This window comes from Labrus bergylta, chromosome 23 (assembly GCF_963930695.1).
Source record: "Labrus bergylta chromosome 23, fLabBer1.1, whole genome shotgun sequence".
Taxonomy (NCBI): domain Eukaryota; kingdom Metazoa; phylum Chordata; class Actinopteri; order Labriformes; family Labridae; genus Labrus; species Labrus bergylta.
Window position 1 is genome coordinate 8,411,045 of NC_089217.1, and position 22,362 is coordinate 8,433,406.

Here is a 22,362-nt window from a genome sequence, read left to right on the forward strand (position 1 = left end):
TATCAGTCCTGCCCTGTTGTCTGTACATTTTTATGTAATAAATTGTGGGGATATAATTAATCTGCCTGAGATAAGAAACAAAGCAATGTCGACATCTTGTGGTCATTTGATATAATTACACCATAGGGTATGAGTCGGCTCTGCTTGTGTGCACTCCGCAGGGTCACCTTATCATTTAAAGTTTCATCCAGCCTGCTCATCTGGGCTATTATTATTATTATTATTATTATTATTATTATTATTATTATTATTTAGGCCTACATTTCCATAAGCAAGGTAGGATGACGATAGAGACCCCGGCCCTTAACAAACAGTTTTCCATTCAGTCTTCAGCTGAACATAGAATTACTTACACATTTGTTTTCGAATACTCAATTGAAATTCAAGATTCAAGATTTATATTTGTCACATGCTCATACAGATGTGCAGTGAAATGTAAAAGACTGTTCCGCAAGGCCATGCAATGAACACTCAAATTGCTAATACACACATATACAGTAAAATAGATTATAATGTAAAATCTAAAAACGAAATATTTGAATTTACAAAATATAAAATATCGAATAATGTAAACAGTGAAAAGTGTCAGTGTGTAAAGTGTCCAGGGTGTCAAAGTGCAATGTGCAGATTGTTTTTAACTGAGGAGAGTGGAGTTAACAGTCCAGACAGCCTGAGGAAGTAGGAAATAGGCCATACACTGAACATAAGCAGTGTATGCATAAGTAGTGATAGTGATAGTTTTGGGTGCTTTGCAGCGTGTATAGCTTGTATTGTGTGTGTAGGTGCAACATCACACATATGACATTTAATGGAAACAGAAGATAGATAGATAGATAGATAGATAGATAGATAGATAGATAGATAGATAGATTGATAGATATATAGATAGATAGATAAATACTTTATTGATCCCGAGGGAAATTCAAAGCATCCAGTTGCAGGTTACAAGACATGACATGAAACATTTGTTACAAATTAAGCCGCAAAACCGGCCCCCCCTCCCATACATATGTATTAACCCCAAAAAAGATTTAGAGAATACCCCTAGATGAATCAAACTTAAACTGTGCAATTAAAAATAGATTTATACAAGAAATGTACATAACCCGTGCAGGGATAAAAATATATGTGTAATTTAAAGCAAGAACCTATAAACAGTTGAGGGAAAAACATCTATAATTAGACCTGAATATATTTAAAAAAAAAAAAAAACCTTTGTTGACCTTCTGAAGTTGTGTCGTTTATATATGTACAGCAATGAAACCTGTCGTATTAATTTCTGAAAAAAGAAAGTTCGCTCTTATCTTATTTAATTTGGACCATAGCTTGACACATAACTAAAACTGATGGTAATGTTTTTGCAGAGCTTGCCATCAGCGCCCCCTGCCGGCGATGACGCAGAATGACACTGACGTATATTCCGTTGACGTGGACGTTCCAACCGGAAGTCAGAGTCACATATCGGCTACGTGGAAGTAGCTAGTAGTGTTCTGTCTTCTGTCCGAGGCTGAGAGAGCATCTTTTGCCCTCGTCCGACACTATAACTCCGACAAAATGATTAAAAAGTTCGACAAGAAGGACGAGGAGTCTGGTAAGATTGTGTTTGTTGTTGAAATAGAATAAAAAAGGAGAATTATATCGGACCCAGTTTATCCTGAGCTACCGTGTAAGTGTTAGCTGACTAGCAGCAGGTAACCGCGTTAATGATCATTATTAACGTTTATGTCGCGGTTTGCATCAAGTTTGCGTTTGCTAAGGCACTTATAAACATCACATGCATTGTTCTGTGTCACATTGATGATGTAAATACTAACTTGGCAGTGTAACAGACGTGTTATCTCTGGATTTATGGAGCTCCAGCTGCATACTATGTGACGTTTACGTCAGTGGTTTAACTCTTATGTTTTCACATGCAGGAAGTGGATCAAACCCTTTCCAGCATCTGGAGAAGAGTGCTGTGCTGCAGGAGGTAAAGTCTGCACCTGGTGATGATTGAAAAGAAAATGTGTTCTGCACAACTCAGAGAAACAACAACATCCTTATCTTTTCACAGGCACGCATCTTCAATGAGACTCCAATCAACCCGAGAAGATGCCTCCACATTCTCACAAAGATTATCTACCTTCTCAACCAGGTATCACTTTCTTGACAGGGATATTAAAAGAGCTGTCTGTCTCATCATAGACCTGTAACTCTGTCTGAATGACATTGTCTTGGTTTATGTAGGGGGAGCATTTTGGGACCACGGAGGCCACAGAGGCCTTCTTTGCGATGACCAGGCTCTTCCAGTCAAATGATGTAAGAGATCAATTCATTCATTATCAGTCAAGTTACAAAATAATACGATTTCTTATTTTCAAGATTCATACAAATCAGTTATTTTACTCCTTTTTTTCCTCATAGCAAACCCTAAGAAGGATGTGCTACCTGACCATCAAAGAGATGGCCAACATCTCGGAGGATGTCATCATTGTCACAAGCAGGTTTGTCCCATGAAATGTGTTCAGATATCACCTGTTTGCAAACCACTAATAATCTACCCCTGGAAGTGTGTTGTTGTAGTTTTTTGCTGACCGTAAAGATCACTAAAACACTTTCCTAAAGATTGTTTGCGCGTGTTGTTTTAAAAGCATACATGAATCAGGATCTGTATGACTATTTGAATCATTACTTTGTTTTTTTTTTTTGTTTTTTAAGGTTATATTGTTTTAATTATTCATTGTGTGGTGTTTTGCAGCCTGACCAAAGACATGACGGGGAAGGAGGATGTGTACCGAGGACCTGCCATCAGAGCCCTCTGCAGGATTACAGATGTGCGTGTTGCCTTATTTGATAGTCTTCCGATTTGCACCTCTTCAGCTCTTCCTTGACCTTGTCATCTCGTGCAAGAAAGGACAAAGCGTTCATTATTTAGTTCTTTCTGACTGACAATTGTGTGTTTGATCTTCCCTGTCTCTTCCACAGACCACCATGCTGCAGGCCATTGAGAGATACATGAAGCAGGCTATTGTTGACAAGGTGCCCAGTGTGTCCAGTTCAGCCCTGGTCTCCTCACTGGTAAGAAAAACACTGAGATTCTTTGACTGGGTATTCTGTGTATTATTGAGATAAAGTTGTCTAAAAAAGTTCCAGTGGGTAATGAAGTCCTTTCTGTTTCTGTGTCCAGCACATGGTGAAGATGAGCTACGACGTGGTGAAGCGTTGGGTGAATGAAGCTCAGGAGGCTGCTTCCAGTGACAACATCATGGTCCAGGTGGGAAGAACAGACCTGCATATGATTTAACTTGAAACCAGCTTTTGTCTGCGTAGTTGTTTTATTGTATATTAAACCTGGTATTAATGTAAGTCCTGTCTTCCAGTACCATGCTCTGGGCCTGTTGTATCACCTCAGAAAGAATGACCGTCTGGCTGTCACAAAGATGCTCAACAAGTTCACCAAGTCTGGTCTCAAGTCTCCCTTCGCCTACTGCATGCTGATCAGGATTGCAAGCAAACTGCTGGATGAGACAGAAGCAGGGTCAGTAGACCTGCAAGTTCCACCCTGATAACGATCTTTTGTCATAATGTGTGAATGGGACAGAAAACATGACACACACGGCATGGTTGATGTTGTCTAGTTAGGTTTGTTTACATCACTGTATTCTTTTTTTTTTTTCAGTCACGACAGCCCCTTGTTTGACTTCATCGAGAGCTGCCTGAGGAACAAGAATGAGATGGTGGTGTATGAGGCGGCCTCTGCCATCGTCCACATGCCCAACTGTACTGCAAGGGAGCTGGCCCCTGCTGTGTCTGGTCAGTACGCTCACCTCGTTCATTTTAAGTTGACTGAAGCAAAGAAATCAATGTCATGTGTCCGTTAACTTTAACAAATTGATCATGTTTTTTTTTTTCTTTGTCCTCCTGTAGTGCTGCAGCTCTTCTGCAGCTCCCCTAAAGCAGCCCTGAGATACGCTGCAGTCAGGACCCTCAACAAGGTGAAGCTTCTCCCTGCATCCTTTCTTCACATGCCTTTTTTTCCCCCTCAAATAAAAACTTAAGTATATGGTAATAATCAAATTCACTACATTATGTCTCCCCTTTGTCCATCAGGTGGCCATGAAGCACCCGTCTGCTGTGACTGCCTGCAACTTGGACCTGGAGAACCTTATCACCGACTCGAACCGCAGCATCGCCACGCTGGCCATCACCACTCTGCTGAAGACCGGCAGCGAGAGCAGCGTGGACCGCCTCATGAAGCAGATCTCCTCGTTTGTTTCTGAGATCTCAGACGAGTTCAAGGTCACTTTTCTTTTAGTCTTGTTTTTTTTTTTTTTTTTTTCCCTGTTCGTGATTATACAATACAAATAAATCACATGTCAAAGTTTTTAGTATATCATCCAGGATTTTAGCTTCTGTGGTGTGAAAAGGTGTTATCTCCAACATGACATTCACATCTTTGCCATTCTTTTTTTTTTTGTTAAACATGTTATTTCATTCTATTGTCTGTTGCGTCTTTACTGCAGGTGGTGGTGGTCCAGGCCATCAGTGCTCTGTGCCAGAAGTATCCCAGGAAGCACAGCGTCATGATGAACTTCTTGTCCAACATGCTTAGAGATGATGTAAGTTAAACAAAAACAAACCACAGACAGTCTTCACTCTTTGGTCTTTGCCTTGCTCACTCTATCAGTGAATTCTGTACCGGCATAGAAAACAATCATGCTCTTTCTCTATAGCATACTATAGTTTCTGTTAATGCTCTGAACTGAGCACCAGCCTCACAGAGATCGTCTCTCCTTCCTTCAGGGTGGCTTTGAGTACAAGCGGGCCATAGTGGACTGCATCATCAGCATCATCGAGGAGAACCCCGAGAGTAAAGAGACGGGTTTGGCCCACCTGTGTGAATTCATTGAGGACTGTGAGCACACTGTGCTGGCCACAAAGATCCTGCATCTGTTGGGCAAAGAGGGTCCACGCACCCCCCAGCCCTCCAAGTACATCCGCTTCATCTTCAACCGAGTGGTGCTGGAGAGCGAGGCAGTCCGTGCCGGTGAGACAGAGTAGTCCTTTCTTTCTTTCTTTCATCTCTAACTTTGACGACCATGGAGGCTTACTGCTTCATCCAGTGTATTGACGCAAATTCACACTGTTTTCTATGCATTTCCACCTTCAGCCGCAGTCAGCGCTTTGGCTAAATTTGGAGCTCAGAATGACGATCTGCTGCCGAGCGTCCTGGTTCTCATGCAGAGGTTATTATTTATTTTGAGTTGTTGTTTTCTCTTCATATTTTCTTCATCTTTCTGTGGAAAACTCATACAGTTCTTGATTCTTTGACTGTCAGACTCCTTTAAAGTTATACATAGTCCAGACTGTATGTTTGACTTATGACTCTAACATGTACATGCTCTGACAGGTGCATGATGGACAGCGATGATGAAGTGCGAGACAGAGCTACTTTCTACATGAACGTCCTGCAGCAGAAGCAGAAGGCTCTGAATGCTGCCTACATCTTCAACGGTAAACACACACACACACTCATGTTACACTGTCAAGGGTTTTGATGGGAAAACACTCAAACGTTGTAAAAAAAACCCCAAAAAAAACAGTGTTAATGTTTCCTCTTGCTTGTGTTTCTCTCAGGTCTCTCTGTTTCCATTCCCGGCCTGGAGAAGTCCCTCCACCAGTACACTCTGGAGCCCTCAGAGAAACCTTTCGACATGAAGAGCGTCCCTCTGGCCACCACTCCTTTAACAGAACAGAAAACAGGTAACAGCCAACAAGCTTTTTATTAATCCACACCTGATGCTTCACTATCAGGAGGAATCTGCACATTATGAAATATCTGTCATTGTTTCTCTCTCTCAGAAATCGCCCCTATTGCCACAAGCAAACTGCCAGAAAAGTTGGCCCCCTCCCGCCAGGACATTTATCAGGGTAAGTTTGTAAGCACTTCGATGCAGTTAGACTCTGATATTAGCCGTCTTTATCAGAACTGGCGTAACAGAGTGTCACTCTTTCTCCTCACAGAACAACTGGCAGCGATCCCAGAGTTTCAGAATCTGGGCCCGCTCTTCAAGTCCTCCGATCAGGTGCAGCTGACGGAGGCTGAGACAGAATATGTGGTGCGCTGCGTCAAACACACCTTTGCAAGGCACATGGTGTTCCAGTTCGACTGCACGAACACTCTGAATGACCAGCTTCTGCAGAAGGTACTAGCTGAGAAGGAAATCACAGCAGCAATTAGACTTCTTTTTTTTTTTTTTTTTCATTTTGGATTCTGAGGTTTGAATGCATCTTGCTGCTCGTTGTTTTTTTTTTAGGTTGTAGTACAGATGGAGCCGTCAGAGTCCTATGAGGTTGTACACTACGTCCCCGCCCTCAACCTCCCCTACAGTCAGCCCGGTTCCTGCTACACCCTGGTCCACCTTCCTGATGACGACCCCACCGCTGGTAAGAAAAGATGGGCTTCACTTTTATAGATCACAAACATGCAGCACATTAGAGACTCCCCCACACTCACCTCTTCAACATTGCCTACAACCACTAACTCCCCCCCTCCCCTACATCACTTCTTCATTGTACTGTCCTCGTCGTTTTTTGTTTTGTTTTTATGGTTTTATATTTCGTCAAAGCGTCTTTGGGTTCCTAGAAAAGCGCTATAAAAAACAATATATTATTATTACTATTAGTAGTACTAAAATCACTCAGCAACACAAGGTCCAAAATCTTAGATTATCAGCAGTAAATTGTGAGAGATTGTTATCAATTAAATAAAAGTCCCGTCACATCTCTCCACAGTGTCTTGCACGTTCAGTTGTACTATGAAGTACCTGGTCAAAGACTGCGACCCAAACACAGGAGAGCCTGACGATGACGGATACGACGATGAATATGTGGTACGTAGTTACAGCTCATGTTTGTGTATTTTCATCCATGTGAACTTTATTTTATGTCATTGTTCATTTGCCCCCTTTACATCTAACTCTTCACTCCTTGTCCTTCGTTTTTTGCTCTCCTCTTTTCCTCCTGTGCTCTTCCTCAGCTGGAAGACCTGGAGGTGACAGTTGCAGACCACATCCAGAAGGTTCTGAAACCAAACTTTGCCGCAGCATGGGACGAAGTGGGCGATGAATTTGAGAAGGAAGAGACGTTCGCCCTGGCGTCTGTACGGACCTTAGACGGTAGGCGAGAATATGATGTTGTTGTGCACTTACTCGTCATTCAAAGATCAACGTGTATGTGACTGATTAGTGGTTTTCCTCTGCAGAGGCGGTGGGTAACATCATCAGCTTTCTGGGAATGCAGCCATGTGAGCGCTCAGACAAAGTTCCGGAAAACAAGAACTCACACGTGCTGTTCCTCGCAGGTGGGTGGTCGTGATCAGTGTGTTTTAAAATGCAAAGTGTGTCTTCTCTTTGAATGTCATCACATGACATTTTGGGAAGCAAGATGAAGTTGTCTTAAAAAAAAACAGCTTTCAGCAAACACTGAATCCACATTAACATTAATTTCTAAAATAAATATATTAACAATAATGTTTCCTTTAAGAAAATTAAAACAAAAAAGAGGTCAAATAGTAGAGTTCAGTGAAACACTACATTAAGACTGTTGTCATGTACTGTCAGAGTATATTAAGGAACATATTCTTCTGTTAGGATGAAAAAAAAAAAACTTAAACATTTTTCTCCCTCATGCCCACATCAGGTGTCTTTCGTGGAGGTCATGACGTTCTGGTTCGTGCTCGTCTGGCGCTGGCCGACGGTGTCACCATGCAGGTGACGGTTCGCAGCAGTGAGGAGACCGTGGTTGACGTCATTCTGGCTTCCGTGGGCTAAAACGCTCACACTGCTGCTTCGTGCCAACGCAGCCACTAAAACCTGTCCTGACGTCACTTACTATCCTCTGCACAGCTCGCTAAATGTCAAATACAATGAGCTTTAAAAAATCATTTTATTATTTCTGGTAAATGAACTTAAATGTGTTTCTTTATACTGTGCTGGTCCTCATGTTTTCTCCACAGTGAGAATATTCTTCTGTCAAATCTCTAATAAATTCTGTTAAAGAACTTTTTTTTTTTTTACAAAACTATTTTATTTGAACAAAATTTGACATTATCTTTTTCATTGACATCAAGAAAAAAGTAGAAAATCATATCAAAAGTCATTCAGAGTGCAGCTGATAGCAGGACTTGACTGATCATGAATCGACACACACCAACATTTAAGTTCAACAATCACACAACCACACTGTTAGGAATCATGCTTCCTCTGAGGGTTTATAAATTAACACTGCTGCCAGTCCATCAGTTAGTTGCATTTAGTACACTTCATTTGTTTTCTAGCTCATATTTGATGCCTTCAAATGTCACTCTTTGACATTTGAGCGGTTAATGCTGGTTAATGAGAACATCACTGGAAATTAAACCTCAAACTGATACAGCTTCTCCTGCGTACAATCATCAGGAAAGGTCATTTATCACTCAAGTGTTTCAAAAGTACCAAACAGCTTCTGAAGTGTGCCTTGAAGCACAGGTGTTGCTGTTTGCTTTTCCCTTCAGAAAGAGTGAATAAAGTTAAAATACGCATTAAGGAAGCCTGTGGGATCCTCGAGCTGAGGGTAGTGGCTGATGTGTTCGTCCAAAACGGTCACCGTCGACCTCTGGACCAGCTGCCTGAAAGGCGAGATTACAAATTCAGGATTCTGTAAGTTCAATTAGGAGGCTAAGCAGAGCTCTTTGATGAGGTGGGTGTATTTAAGTTCATCTCAACAGAGTGGAGGAATCAGAGGTGGGAGGGAGCACTCACTGGTAAAGACGGATGAACTGGGGATGAGGGTTGACGGGGTCCAGGGGTCCGTAGATCATGTGCACTGAAAGACAAGCGGGGATGAAACGGGGTCAAAGAGGGACATATGGAGGGAGGGTCACTGAGGGACGATGTGAAGGAGTGCTGGAAGAGTTTTCTCTTTCTTAAATAATTTTAAACCGCAGAGTTACACAGTCAGTTGAAATGTATCTCAACGCCTGTCATCACTCATAAGTAATCTCTTTTACATGCATCAAGTCGTTTCCACATCCTGCTCATGTAAACATTAAAAGGAGTTACATTTAAGTTCTTTGTTTTTATTTGATATGGGTCATGTCAGTGTATCAGTTCTATCTTGCCATTTTACAAAAATAAAGAATGCAGACAAATAACTGTGATTACCATGTGAGGCAATACTCTGTTTTTAATGCAAATAGGCTTAATGTCAGGCATGAATTAGGTAAAGCGCATCATAACGTTTTAGAATTAGCGCTAAACACAAAGTAAAGGTGTGGCTGAGGGAAGAGGCATTAGCTATCTGGTCAAAGAAAAGGCTCCATGGTGCTTGAGGAAAGATTTTAATGGATCACCCAAGTCTTTGAATCCTTTTGAAAACGGGCCAGTTTTTGCCTCAGATATTACCGGTATTTAAAATTTTGCAGGTTGACACAATTTTTCCAATCTGGGGACAAGTGCGTGTTCTGTTATGATTTTTTCACATTTTTGACATCAAAGTATCATTATTAATTTGTGTGGGTCCTTGGGGTGCTCAGCTTTACAGGCTACACACTGGAAGATTTCAGGCCCGATTAGCTGCATTTCCCATGAGGTGTGTGTCAGTAGCACACATAGATCCCTACCCCCACTCCCCCCAAGCTCGGGATCACAGATGGACTACGAGGCTTCTCACAGGCTAAGCAGCTTAGCATCAGTGGCTGCTGAGTAAATACGCTTAAAGGAAGTGTTTGGTTTATACCAAAAAAATATATATACACCTGATTTTTTTTTTACACACATATACACACACACACACAAACACAAATATCACAAAGTCTGAAGCATCTGTGTACTCACATGGGACGATGGTGGAAGTGAGCACGCCCACCCATCGGTCTCTGTGTTTTAACCGCTGGTTGATGTACTGCAGAATACTGAGGAAGAGAAAAATCAGACAAAGTCAGACCAAAGATAAACAGCAGCCAAGAAAATCAAACACAAAATACACACACACACACACACACACACACACACACACCTGTCCATTACTAAGTTGCCATCGTTGTAGCGTAAACCAGTCCACATGTCCCAGAATTCAGCATCTGTGGGCTGCGTGTACGGACCAAAAACATCTCCAATCCTGCCAATTGAAAAGAGAAAAAAAAAACACTGACAGTGAAAAGGATACCACAGCAAGGTAAACATGTTGGTTCAATTTCAGAACAAAAACTCTGCTCTTCTTACCCCTTCTGGAAGATGATATAATTGGTGAGACGAGTGAGAACTGGAGCCAGAAAACTGGAGTCCTTCAGAACCTTTTGGAGACAGAACAAAAGTGTGATGGAGAATACTGGGAGACAAACAGATAATAATAAGAATAATAAATTAGATTTATATAGCGCTTTTCTAAATACTCAACTCCAGGCTCTTAGGATTTAAGAAATCAAACATTAGCCACATATTACACAAAAACTAAAGTTCTAAATAATGCAAAGGCAACGTGATTTGATTGAATTCTTACCTCTAATCTAAAACAGTTCTTCAGTTCAGAACAAAAAGAAAACTTTCAGGATGAGGAGTAAAAAATATTTGAGAAATTCAACCAAGTCCAGTTACCTTTCGGTTTACAGAGATAAAACAACACAAAGGGTTACTCACTGTCTGCAGTAGGCGTGGGTGATGTGTTTCTGGGAATAATCCTGTTGGAAATGACATTTTCAGCACACTGAAATGACTTTCACAACAAGAACAACAAGAACAGTCAGATCTGGGTAAAGTTTACTTGTCTAAACACACAGATCTTGTTTTGTCCCTTCCACAGTCAGAAAAATCAAAGATCACTTCACTTTACATTGATACAAAAGACGATCGAAATTCAACTTTTTCCCTCAATAAAAAATCACCGTGCACTGTACCTCCATTGGAAAGACACAGGCTATTGAACGTCAGGTGACCGCTACGGTTTTGGTGGTTCCTGAGGACAGAGGGGGGGGGAAACAGAAACAGAGAGAGAGAGAGAGAGAGAGAGAGAGCAATTACTGATTATACTCTGTTTTTTATTATCTGTATAAACACACTAACTGTCATACAAACACCTACCTGTAGAGCAGCTCCAGGGCCACAGTGTCTCCATAATCGTGGGAAATCACATTTACTCTCTGGTTGATCAGACCCAGGTGAGCCGCCAGAGCCTCCACCACGCTGGCCTGCTCGAAGATGGAGTACCTGTGGGGTCGCTGTGACGGCCGGAGACGAGAGGAAATGAGTGTTTGATGCAAACAGACTGAGCTAAATAACATGACAAGATCCACAACAAGATCCCCCTTTTCTGGGGGGCTTTTTATGCCTTTAATGGAGAGATAGGACAGTGGATAGAGTTGGAAATTGGGGAGAGAGAGAGAGAGAGTGGGGAATGACATGTGGGAAAGAAGCCACAGGTGGGATGTGAACCTGGGCCGCCCGCCTCCATACATGGGACGCGCGCACTAACCACTGCGCCACCAGCGCCCCCAACAACAAGATTTTACTCACTGGTTTTTCACTGAAGCCAAAACCCAGGAAGTCAAGTGCGATTACTCGATGGAAGCGCTGAGTGAGGGGCTCCCAGATCTATACAGGGGGGGGGGGGGGGGGGGGCAAAAATGTCTTCATATGCATGACTTTTTTTTATTCTGAGGTTGTTTACTACTGAGCGTTTGCATTGCGTACCTTATTCCAGTCATAGCTGGAAGTGGGGAAGCCGTGGAGCAGAACGACCACATCGGAGGTCCCCAAAGCACCATAGGACTCTGGTTTGAGTGGAAAAGAAAAAAATTCAAGAATTAAGTTTAAAATATGACAGCTGGGGAGTGTTGACGAAAGAAGTGCAATGTGCTAGGATATTGTGGTGACAGAAACATGTATATGATGTGTATCCCTGTATGGAGATTTGTGGATTGAGACATTAAAACACCCTCTCTGACCTCTGTAGAAGACCTCCCTGCCTCTGAACTGGAAGAAGTCCCCGGCACTGTGCCACTTCTGCAGGGCAGGTGACAGCTGAGGGGGCGGGATGTTCAGGTACACTGCCACCAGCGGGATGCAGATCAAACCCACATGTATCCACCACTCTCTCATTTTCAGCTCAGCGGTGTGGATGTCTCATTCCCGACTGAAAAGACAAGAGCAGCACTTGTCATACATGACAGGGTGAGATGACGAATAAGAGGTGTGTTCAAAGGCAGGACTGGAGCTGACTTCACCTCTCCGTCCGCCTACATTGAAAACAATGATGCATTCCTATACAATATGATTAACTATTGCACACCTATGTTTGCTTCAATGACAAGAAACAGCTAAGAAAACCCCGCTTAGAAGACACATTAATACCAACACAGATATTGCGTTGCAGCAAGTAAGCTAAAAATGTTAGTTAGTTTGCGAGTATGATTGATTTCAGAGACAAATGCAACAACTTCAAAATCCAAAACACGACGCCTGTGAGTAGTTATATTCATAATGCTCTGGGTTATGTTTACTTAAATAGCCTCACACGGTTGCTGACTACAGTACTTACAGAAATGCAGCGAGCTGTCACTGACAGACCTTCGCCCGGTGTGTACGTTTCATTACGTTGCTGCTGCGGGGCGGAAAGCAGCGTTTGCACAGATTGACAAAGACGAAGACGTCTCACTCTGACCATAACTCTGGGTGTTTCAAACGTGTGCTGAATTTGACAGTCAGGAGTTAAAAAATGTCGCTAATCCTTCAGGAACACTGGTGGATCCGAGCAGCCACCTTTCTCCTGGATGCTGTCAACCGTGAAGAAAGACTAGGGCGAGTGATTCATCTTATTAATATACAATCTTTGTTTAAGTGGGCTACAGAAGGGAAGTCTACTACCCTCTGCTGGTGTGGATGTGTAGCAACATACAATAATATAGTGAATGTACATTATGTGATTAGTGCTTTAATGTTTGAGTTCAAATGTAATTTTACAATTTAATAGAATATTTATAACCATGTTTGTGACTGAACAGTTGAAACACTGTAAATGTGACATATTTTATAAGATGGATCAGCCATTATTTCCACTTGATTGTTTATTCTATTACATCATCAACCTAAAATAGTCAGAGGAAATCATGACTGACTTTTTAAAGTATGCAACCCCTTGAAAATGTTAGAAAAAATAAGAATAATGTAACAAGAACAAATAAGCCATTTTTGTAAGTCATTTCTGGACATGAGTTTGTCAAAGCTCTAATTTGTAAATGTACAGTTTTAGCATTAATTGTTTTTCTTTCTTTGTTTCTGTAGTTATTTGAGTGAAGTCCTGCAGAAAAACTGAAGAAAGAGTCCAACCCAATGTGAAACTCAGTTCCATACTGCACAGGTAAATAAAAACATGGCCCTGCAGTTAGGCTAAATACATTTTTTATTTTTAAAAACCATACACATTACTCGACAAGTTTCAAATGTAAATCCAATCACGATATCCATTTAAAATGCTCAAGATAAACAGACATGAAGTACTTTTATTTCCAAATGTTAAAAGATAAAAAAAAAATAATAATCCATAAAACAGATGGAAAAACATTCATTCCCATTACAGGAAGAAGCTACAGAACAAACTCCTCATGCGGTTTCCTCGTCTTTTCAATTGCTCACTTTGTTATGCGATCCTAGCTGCTATTTTGTCATCTGTAAAACAAGTTAAACAGAACTTTATTTTCCCTCAGAGAACGTCATGATTTAACATCTACACTTTCCTTTTCCCTCCCCCCCCCCTCCCCTCTCCCCACCGTGCACGGCCAGAAGACTGCAGGAAGAATCTGCAGCCTGCTGCCCCAGTCATCGTGTGTGATAGACAAGCACCGTCCCAAACGCTGAATTAAGAGTGGAAATATACAAACTCAAAAGAGGTCTTGTTCTCTCTCACACCATTTGCACCCTGAGATGAAGATTCCAGAACAACACACAATTTAGTGGCCAAAACCCTCCCCCATAGAACGTGATTGGTGTCAAATCATCCAAAATCGGTTTAGTACGATGAAAGGTATCATCAGTATCGTCATAAAAATACAAAGGTACATTTTCTCTATCATGGTTTGTATCAAAATTCTTCTTCCCCCGAGGAACGCTATGAAATAAAGTACCCTGTGCAGATTGATACCAGTGTATGCCTAGTCTTTATTCTTGAAAAATGCACATGTCCAATTCTTTAGCGTTTCCAGTACATCAGGTGTCAAAAATATCTTACAAACAAATCAAATGCAGCAACATTTATTCATGGTGAAAGGAGTCTGACGGACAGGGATGAAGAACAGAACATGACTTTTTTCCCCCCCTCTGTTCATGATTCTGAAATGTAAAAAAAAACTGAAATCAGAGGAGTAAAATTACGTTTTTTTTTTCTTCTAAGGCGTGATCTTAAAGATTGAATGAAATATGAAAATAATTCACTTGTTTGTTTGTTTTTTTAACCAAGACAATGGCTTACTATCTAAATACACAAAGTCTGTAATTAAAAGGGTTTCTCTCTATAGATTCCTTTGAAATTAAATACTTTTATTAAGCCTGAGTAAACAAATGTCAATATTGTACATTGGCAGGGGGCTAACGTTTTGTTGAAGGAACTAAAGTTGCATGAAAATGCAGCTAATTTAAAAAAAACACCAACTGATAACCAGGGTCCATATTTAACAAGCATTCAAAGAGAACCTCCTTCAGGATGATCAGAATGAGGCTTTCAGCCGGAGGAGCAACATTTACCTGCCAGTGGCGTTAGCTAAATTGTTATTGTAGCCAAGGCACAGTCACGTTTAGTCCAAATAAACTTATTGTGTAATAATAGATCGGCTCACAACACAAGGCGAGATTGAGCCATTAAAAGAAGTGATCAACTCAAATGTTTTTGTGATTTTATGACTTTGGCAAAAACATTTTAGCTGTAACGTGCAAAAAAAAAAAAAAAAAGAGCTTGTAGCGGTGTCATTTTTTCAGCTAATCTTAGCCTGTTCTAATGGAACTAATATTAAATACTACAAGAAGCAGGCCAAACACGGTAGAAACCTCGGACATCTAAAGAAGAGGCTTCTACGTTGTGCTAAAAGCGACATCATTCACACATCACGCCCGCCTCTGAGGTAAGACTTTGTTTCCTGGTCCAGCACGATTCAACATCCTGACATGCTTGCTAAATATGGTGCCAGATGTGTTTTCAACTCCCTTTTAATGAGTGAACCTTTCAACATGTGGAAATCCTTGAACACAACGTAATGAATGAAAAGAGAATCCAGAACTCCAGAAGGTTTTTGTGCACATGAAAACTATCGAAGAAATGGAAGAAGTAAATATATTTATAGCAATGTTAGTGGACAGAGGCCCCCAATCGTCTTTCCCGTCCCTGTGTTCCTGTGAAAATGCCGCGCCCCGGACCCTGGACCTCTTTTCTATACAAGCCTTAGTGTTTATCGGTTTGCCTAGAAGGTTCTACATTTATCTACAAATATATAACAAATAAAACTTGCAGGCAAAAATAGTTAAGTTTCAATAGAAACACCCTTTTTCCTGAAAATACAGCAGTATCTGAAATAATCCTCTCATTCATTTTTTATTCTGTCCCAGTTTTCTGCATCATACATCAGGAAGCTCATTTGCCTACAAACAGAAAAAAAGTATCTACAAACTTTGTAAACAGACCTGCTTTTTCCAAAAAACATAAATAACTCAAAATATTAACAGCCAATGGAGCAGAAATAAGTTTTGAATGAGCAAAGGGCCAAAGAGATAAATATACAACACCATTCAGATAAAAGAGAAGCTAAAAGGTTCTTTCTGAATTCTTACAGACGATCTTCAAGCCAGGAGGAGCTCCTCCCCTTCTCAATTCAAATAATAATAATAATAATAACAATAGAATAATAAAAACAGGTCACTTTCAATCTGAGTTTATAATCACCCCTTGTTTACCGAGAAAAACAAAAAGGAGGGAGGGGTGGAGACAGAGTCCTCGTGTTGCAGCGGGGGTTTTCATAAGAACCAAAAATAAAAGAAGACCAAAGCATCCACACCAAGCCGCACATTCCTCTGAATGTTTGCTGTTCTCATAGTCCGGCCCGAGCTGAGCTCACGCAGGACCCTGCTCTCCTCCCGGCCCCTCCCTCTCTCCTCTGAGTGTTCACTCCTTTCGTTCGCTGCGTCCGAGTCGAAGCTCCTTGGTGACGGGCAGAAAGGTGGTGGTGACGTCGTCGTGTGGAGGTCAGGGGTCAGATCAAAGGGAGGTCTCCAGGCTGTGTAGGGGGCTCCCCGGGGCTGAGGGGGTTCCTGATTTGGGGCCCTCTGGGAGGAGGTGGTTGCTGCTCTCCACAGCGTTATTGTTCTGGTTTGGGGAGGGTGACACCGGCACGATTGGGGTAGAGATGGCGGTAGGAGTGAGTGTGGGTGAGGGCGGCGTGGGTGTGGTGTTGCGGGGGCTTGCTGAGTTGCGCTTGGTCGGGGCGTCGTCCTCGGCGTCGGTGTCGTCTATGAGGGGAATATGGGGCTCAGAGTCCTCTATCCGGAACTCAGGGTGGGTCATGAAGTTGTGGATGGATGATCGCGACTCGGGCTTCTCCAGCCCCTCATAGAGGGAGATGGAGCTGCGGAATGCATTCACCACCCGGATCTGGAGGGAGGGAGCAGGTAGAGGTGGGACATTAAGTCTCGTTCAGTAAGGATAAAAGTGTATGTTGCATTCTAACACCTAGACAGTACAACGGATCAAAAACGAGGGCGCTAGTTTTATAAGTTTTAAGGGCAAAGGTGTATCAGTGAGGAGGGGGGGGGGGGGACTTTCAGAGACGTGCAGGTGTGCAGTTATGTTCATTTCTATCTCTAACTCGTCCTGTGTCCTGATTTCAGAGCATCACACCCATTGGTTTTTGGACTACTGTTTTAAAGCTGTAAGTTCTGCGCCTCATCATCTTGTTGTTTTGAAGCCAGACGTTACCTTACTTAGATGTGAAGCTGAATTAATATTGCCGTGTCTCTTTCCTAGTCTACCTGGCAGCGACTTGTCAATCACAGATCGTCTCAAAAAGAAGAAAAGTACCAACAGAAATGTTGTACGTTGAACTGCAAGGAAAGAAACTAGCAGCCTGTTTGCTACACAGATCAAAGAGTTGAGTTTAACTGATCGTCCAGCAAGGCAAACAGCCGATCATAGTTTATCCTCCTTCTCTCAGACTATTTCTTTGTTTTGCTTTGTTGTTGTTCTTTGTTAAGTGTCTTTGTGTCTTCAGAAAAGTGCTATATACGTAAGTCCAATGTATTATTATTATCATTTTGGGGTGGCACCCTGGGTGGTCGATCTGATTTTAAAGGGGGATCTATGGTCACTCTGTGCACACCCCTGCAGGGAGCCAGACTTTAATACTATTAGACCATAAATAGGACAATAATTTGAGATCATAAAGATATGAAACCATTTTTACTAAAGGTAATAGATCAACTGAACGGTAGGGTCATGAAACCATGAAATTAGTGGAGTCAACACCTGCTGGCCGTTTGAAAGAATGCAGGTTGAAATGCTTCGGCATTAGGCTCCTGTTTGAAACCAAGAGACTCCATCCACTACTTTTAAATAGAATACCAATGCAATTTAAATGAAAAAGGTAGACGTGTGTCTGAATTAAAGCTACTCTGGTATGGTAACAAGAATAAACTATAGCTAGTGGAGGTCAAAATAAAAGTGTTAATTCAAATTCAAGTAGTTAATTCAAAATGTGCCTCGGGGAAGTGAACAAACCAGTTTCAAACCTGATGCAATGTTTGTGTTGTGTTTTATTTTGTTGTGAGTTCAGTAGTAGGATTTAAAAAAAAAAAAAAAAAGAAAACACTTGGTAGATCTCTCTGTGTCGGATTAATCAAAATGCAAAAATCAAGAGCTGAGAGGGATGCCGTTCTTTAGACCAGAACGCATCCAGAGAGCAGAGAAGGACAGAGGCTGGACAGTTTCACTGTTGCTTGACATGCTTAGTACAGATTAAAGAGAGAAAGACAGGACAGAGAGAAGGAGAAGATGAGAGGAGGAAGACAGTCAAGACAGAGGAAGGAGGATGGAAAGAGGAGAAGGAGAGAGAAGAAGAGACGGCAAGAAAGACAGAGAAGGGTGGTCAGTTACAGCTCATGTTCGTGGAGTAAAAACAACAAAAAGCTGCAGCAGCCAAGCATGTCTACAAGCTGGTTTAACATGTCAGAGAACAGCACGAGAGAAAACTCACAAACGAGACCAGAGACTTTGAACCCATGCAGAGCGCGGCGCTACCTTGTGTTCAATGGTAGTAAACCTTTGAGTATAGCCCATGACACATTTCACAGAATCTAAAGAAGAATACGTGGGGGGTCAGTGGTAATTCAGTCCTTTTTTGGGGGGGGGGAGGGGTAGTGGAAACATTCTGCCAACAAACAAATATTCACATGGTGGAGAGAAGAAAAAAAAAGGCTTTTTAATGGCATCTGAAAGAGAAGTTTAAGAAGAAGTTTAGAAAAGTCTCGTCTCCAGTTTCCTCTGAGACAAACACAACATTATTATAACATCTTCAAACATTCAACCCGCGGTTAATACGTCTGAGACACTCCTACATGTTTACATTCAAAAGCAAGTTCACTTCAGCTGTTTTCTTTTTGACATCTTTTGCACATTTAAAACTCACAGCTGGTCTTCCTGGGAAGATCTGAAAGAGAAACAATGATTGTCAAGAGTCACAAAGTTCTGCTCAGTGATCTGGATCGTCTGGATGGAGTTCTCTTCATCTAGTTGATGTCGTGTGTCTTAGACCTTTCAAAACACTGTTTGCATACAAACGCACCAACATGCCTCTCCATTGCCATACTTTTTCATTCTCCCAGAATGCACCACAGCTGCAGAGGAAAGAGTCATTACATCACCAGGCTTGCGAGGAATCTGCTAACTCGCACATCTATTTCCATGGCATGGTTTGTCTTTACTGTTTTTAGGCCGTGATCATGGGCTTATACTCAAAACATTTACCCGCTTAGGGACTAAGAAAGCTGCGACACAGACCCATGGGTGCTACAGGAGGCACAGAGCAGACTGAGGCAGCTGCAGACAAACCTGAATCCAGAATCATTTTAGGTCAAATGAGATGACAGTAAAACAGTTTTTTTTTGTTTTGTTTTTCAGTTTTTGAGACCGAAGCAGAAGCACAACAGAAAACATGATGACACAGAGATAAACACCTTGTTACAGAGTACATACAGATATATATATATATATATATACAGCTGTGTTATCAAAGCATTATGGAAGATGTGGTACTTTTGGTGTCTTGTGTTTTTTTTTTTTTTTTTTTTTTTCAAGAACATGGGGAGGGGGGCATTAAGAGGAGCATGAGAGAGTCAAAAGTGTCAACGTTAGGTGAGAAGAAGAGTGGAGGAGGAAGATGTTAGAGGAACAGAAGAAGTCAAATAAAATGAAAGTCTCATGCACTAGAGGAGAACACGCACTCACACCCCACAGTGGCAGAAGCGGAGTTGGCGGCAGTGGCAGAAGTGGTAGTAGTAGAAAAGGCTACATGTGTAGGGCTAGAAACATTGGTTACATCGTGCTGTTGTTGGCTGGAGTTGGAGGCCTGCCGCCTTAGAGCCCCCTGAAAGGAAGTTCCACTCTGGAACGCACTCACTACATCCATCTGCAAAGAATCAGACAGCGTGACAGGAGAACAAAAAAGCCCAGAGGAAAATAAAAACACAACACAGCCAGAGGAGAGAGAAAAGAGAGAAAAAATAAAGAAAAGGCACCAGTAACCATAGGAAAAATGTCACTTGGAAATTGGATTTAGGCATTATAGTTAAAAGAGAGAGGGAAAGGGGAGGGGTGGTGGTTGGGTTTAAAGGCACTGATCGAAGGGTCTCCAAAATCTGACCTCACTTTTACTCTTTTTCTCTGCAGAATCCTTCCCAGCTACAGCCAGGCCAATCCTCCTTTGAATATTCACTTGTCTATTTAACAAGCTTCCCATCCAATCCAATCGCTTCTCATCAGTACCTTCAAACTTTGTCTACATAGATCCAAACCGAGTCAGAGAAAAATAGGCATAAAAACCTGCTTTAGTTCAAAAGCAGAACAGGGGGAAAAAAAAAAACGAGGACGTTTGTTTTTAGGGCACAAGCCATTCTTACAAGAGTGCCGAGAAAGAACCAAAGAGATTTGAAGCTGGAGGAGCAATAGAGAGTTAAAGGGTTTATGGCTTTTGATTCCCTTGGTGTCAGGTGCGGTGTTCCGTGATGCACGGGGTGGTCTGTGAGTCGTTACCTGAGTCTGGATGCGATTGAGGCCCCTGAACCAGAGGATCTGTCCCCGGCGAAGCTCTCGTTCGGCGTGGTCGATCTCTTCCATGTCATCCAGCTCGTCCAACTCCTCGTCTGGGATCTCCTCCTTCTGCGTGCCGTGACCCGCCGTTTTCAAGAATTTTAAGCGGCTGGTGGGTATCGAGGAGATTACCTGGAAAAACATCGGGATTAACATGAGCAGCACCGACTCGTGACAATGTTTCAGCGCTCAGCGTGGTGGAGTGACATTATCATTATGGCAGAACAAACGTCTCCGGCTGCACCACCCGGAAATAAGTGGCTGTGACAGCTGAGACACTGACGCCATGTGTTCTGTCTCACAAAGAGTGAAGCAACACACACGTACAGGAAACACTTTGCACAGACAAAGAACTCAGTCCCATTATTATATCATATCAGTTATGTAAGTTAATATCACTCTAAAGTTTCCTCCTGATCTCAACACATTTTACAAAACAGCCGTGCATCATATAAGAGACAGTAAGTCGATTTATCACACAGCCAATCAATAGGAAATGAATCCCCACATATTTGAATAATAAACATTCATTTGTAACTAAAGATAGAAAGCAAATACATGAAGTCCCTTTATTTCAGCTTCGCAAAACTTAAAGTACTTTGCATTTTTTTGTCACAAGTAATTGTAAATTAATTAAGTAAATACATTCAAAGACGCAGCCTGAAGTCGACACTGCAGCCAATAAGAATTTAGCAGAGGCTCTTAGATAGTTACTCTATTATCACATGATTGATGAATAATTGATGTTACACATGTTAGTCATATTTTAAAATTAAGCGGTGCAATTGCTGCTAATAGTAATTAATAACCCATTAAAATAAAAAAACGCAGCACTCAGAGACCTTCCCCCCGTGGTAATGGATAATCTTTAGTCTGTAATTAATAATCATCTTCATGCTACAACAAAAACTATTCTCATCTGTCATCTACTTCAACTTACAGGCACTCAGTGCAACTCGTATTATGTGTGTCTAGTCAGAAAATGATTGCAATGTAATTAGTTTTGAATTGACGTGAGTGTTTAATGACATAGTGAGTGCGCTGCTCTGTAGGAGGCAGAAAGATGGAGCTAGAATGACGTCAAACATTCGTTATGACTCGTTGGCACCGTCAGCAGAGAGCAGGGAGAGATCTAAACCCTCGCTCTCACTATCTTCACCGAAAATCTTTAGTTAAAGTTATTTATTTATGGAAAAAAAAATCAATAATTTGCGGCACATAATTAATTCCAAAAATGTGATTAAAAATCAAATCAACACACACAACAAAGTGGAGTAAAAATAATAACTATGAATTTGTCAATACTCTGACTACCTCATTCAGGAGGCTTCATTTATATAACTACACTTCCTGTGTTTTATAAAAAAACAGATTCAATATGTACTCTGATTGCAGGAGAACATGATGTACTCTTTTTTTCTCAATTTGACACCCACTGAAGTGACTTCAGCACAAGGGGGCAGTGTTGCACCATGTTTATAAGCTCAGCTTTACTGTCGCATCTCACCTGTCCCCATAGTAAAGAGCCAAAGCCTAAGAAAGTGCACCACAGCCACTGGTCGACGGTCAGAGCCACACAGCTGAACGGCTTCCCTCCAAACTGCACAATGACGATCTAGAGGAAGCAGGAGGACAGGAAGAATTTATCAACGACACAACTCTTGGATTTAGAATTGGTAGGTTGGTCTTATTTTTTTTCAGGTTTATTCTACCTGGATAATGAAGGTACCAAAGACGATACTGCAGAAGATGAGGTTGTTGAAGATGCCTTCAAAGACATTCCTTTCCCCGTGGATCTTGCGGGCGTTGATCTCGTTGAAAAGCTGCATCAACACAAAGGTGTTGAAGACGACGGTGTAGTGTTCAGACGGCGGGGCATGGAGGGGTGTATTCCTGCCGCTGTCGATGTCAAAAATTTTCTCCCCTGGACAAACAAAGATTTCATCTAAATCAACGCATGGATTTCTTGGTGCTGATTAATGAAGGACGTCACCAAGTAAATGTTCTTAC

At 41.7% G+C, this 22,362-nt stretch overlaps 3 protein-coding genes across 11 annotated transcripts in view; 1 reads left to right on the forward strand and 2 right to left on the reverse strand.

Annotated features, from left to right (window-relative positions):
* Nucleotides 1–1,436: 1,436 nt before the first annotated feature.
* copg2 (COPI coat complex subunit gamma 2) lies at nucleotides 1,437–8,042 on the forward strand. The gene is made up of 24 exons (XM_020652931.3): nucleotides 1,437–1,591; nucleotides 1,917–1,969; nucleotides 2,054–2,134; nucleotides 2,227–2,298; nucleotides 2,404–2,483; nucleotides 2,738–2,813; nucleotides 2,965–3,057; nucleotides 3,167–3,253; nucleotides 3,360–3,517; nucleotides 3,659–3,792; nucleotides 3,907–3,974; nucleotides 4,090–4,278; nucleotides 4,503–4,598; nucleotides 4,783–5,026; nucleotides 5,150–5,225; nucleotides 5,390–5,493; nucleotides 5,617–5,742; nucleotides 5,842–5,910; nucleotides 6,004–6,185; nucleotides 6,297–6,426; nucleotides 6,775–6,872; nucleotides 7,019–7,157; nucleotides 7,244–7,342; nucleotides 7,681–8,042. The coding sequence occupies exons 1-24, from the start codon at nucleotides 1,555–1,557 to the stop codon at nucleotides 7,809–7,811; spliced, it is 2,622 nt and encodes an 873-aa protein (XP_020508587.2). The 5' UTR covers nucleotides 1,437–1,554; the 3' UTR covers nucleotides 7,812–8,042.
* mest (mesoderm specific transcript) lies at nucleotides 7,913–12,681 on the reverse strand. The gene is made up of 12 exons (XM_020652942.3): nucleotides 12,553–12,681; nucleotides 11,960–12,147; nucleotides 11,706–11,785; nucleotides 11,529–11,606; nucleotides 11,097–11,233; nucleotides 10,913–10,971; nucleotides 10,656–10,696; nucleotides 10,242–10,312; nucleotides 10,036–10,137; nucleotides 9,855–9,931; nucleotides 8,781–8,844; nucleotides 7,913–8,647 (listed from the first exon to the last, which is right to left on the reverse strand). The coding sequence occupies exons 2-12, from the start codon at nucleotides 12,111–12,113 to the stop codon at nucleotides 8,530–8,532; spliced, it is 981 nt and encodes a 326-aa protein (XP_020508598.1). The 5' UTR covers nucleotides 12,114–12,147; nucleotides 12,553–12,681; the 3' UTR covers nucleotides 7,913–8,529.
* A 714-nt stretch (nucleotides 12,682–13,395) lies between these two features.
* atp2b1a (ATPase plasma membrane Ca2+ transporting 1a) overlaps nucleotides 13,396–22,362 on the reverse strand; it is a 40,052-nt gene continuing 31,085 nt past the window's right edge. For 2 of the 9 annotated variants that reach the window (XM_065951539.1, XM_065951538.1), the window contains 5 exons: nucleotides 22,065–22,276; nucleotides 21,860–21,967; nucleotides 20,296–20,484; nucleotides 19,583–19,672; nucleotides 13,396–16,644 (listed from right to left, as the gene is read on the reverse strand). In XM_065951539.1, the coding sequence (XP_065807611.1) occupies nucleotides 16,252–16,644; nucleotides 19,583–19,672; nucleotides 20,296–20,484; nucleotides 21,860–21,967; nucleotides 22,065–22,276 (992 nt within the window). In that variant the 3' untranslated portion in view covers nucleotides 13,396–16,251. Of the gene's footprint in view, nucleotides 16,645–18,285; nucleotides 18,342–19,487; nucleotides 19,673–20,295; nucleotides 20,485–21,859; nucleotides 21,968–22,064; nucleotides 22,277–22,362 lie in introns of all 9 variants that reach the window. The other 7 variants (XM_065951542.1, XM_020653147.3, XM_065951540.1 and 4 more) reach the window with 5 other exon arrangements.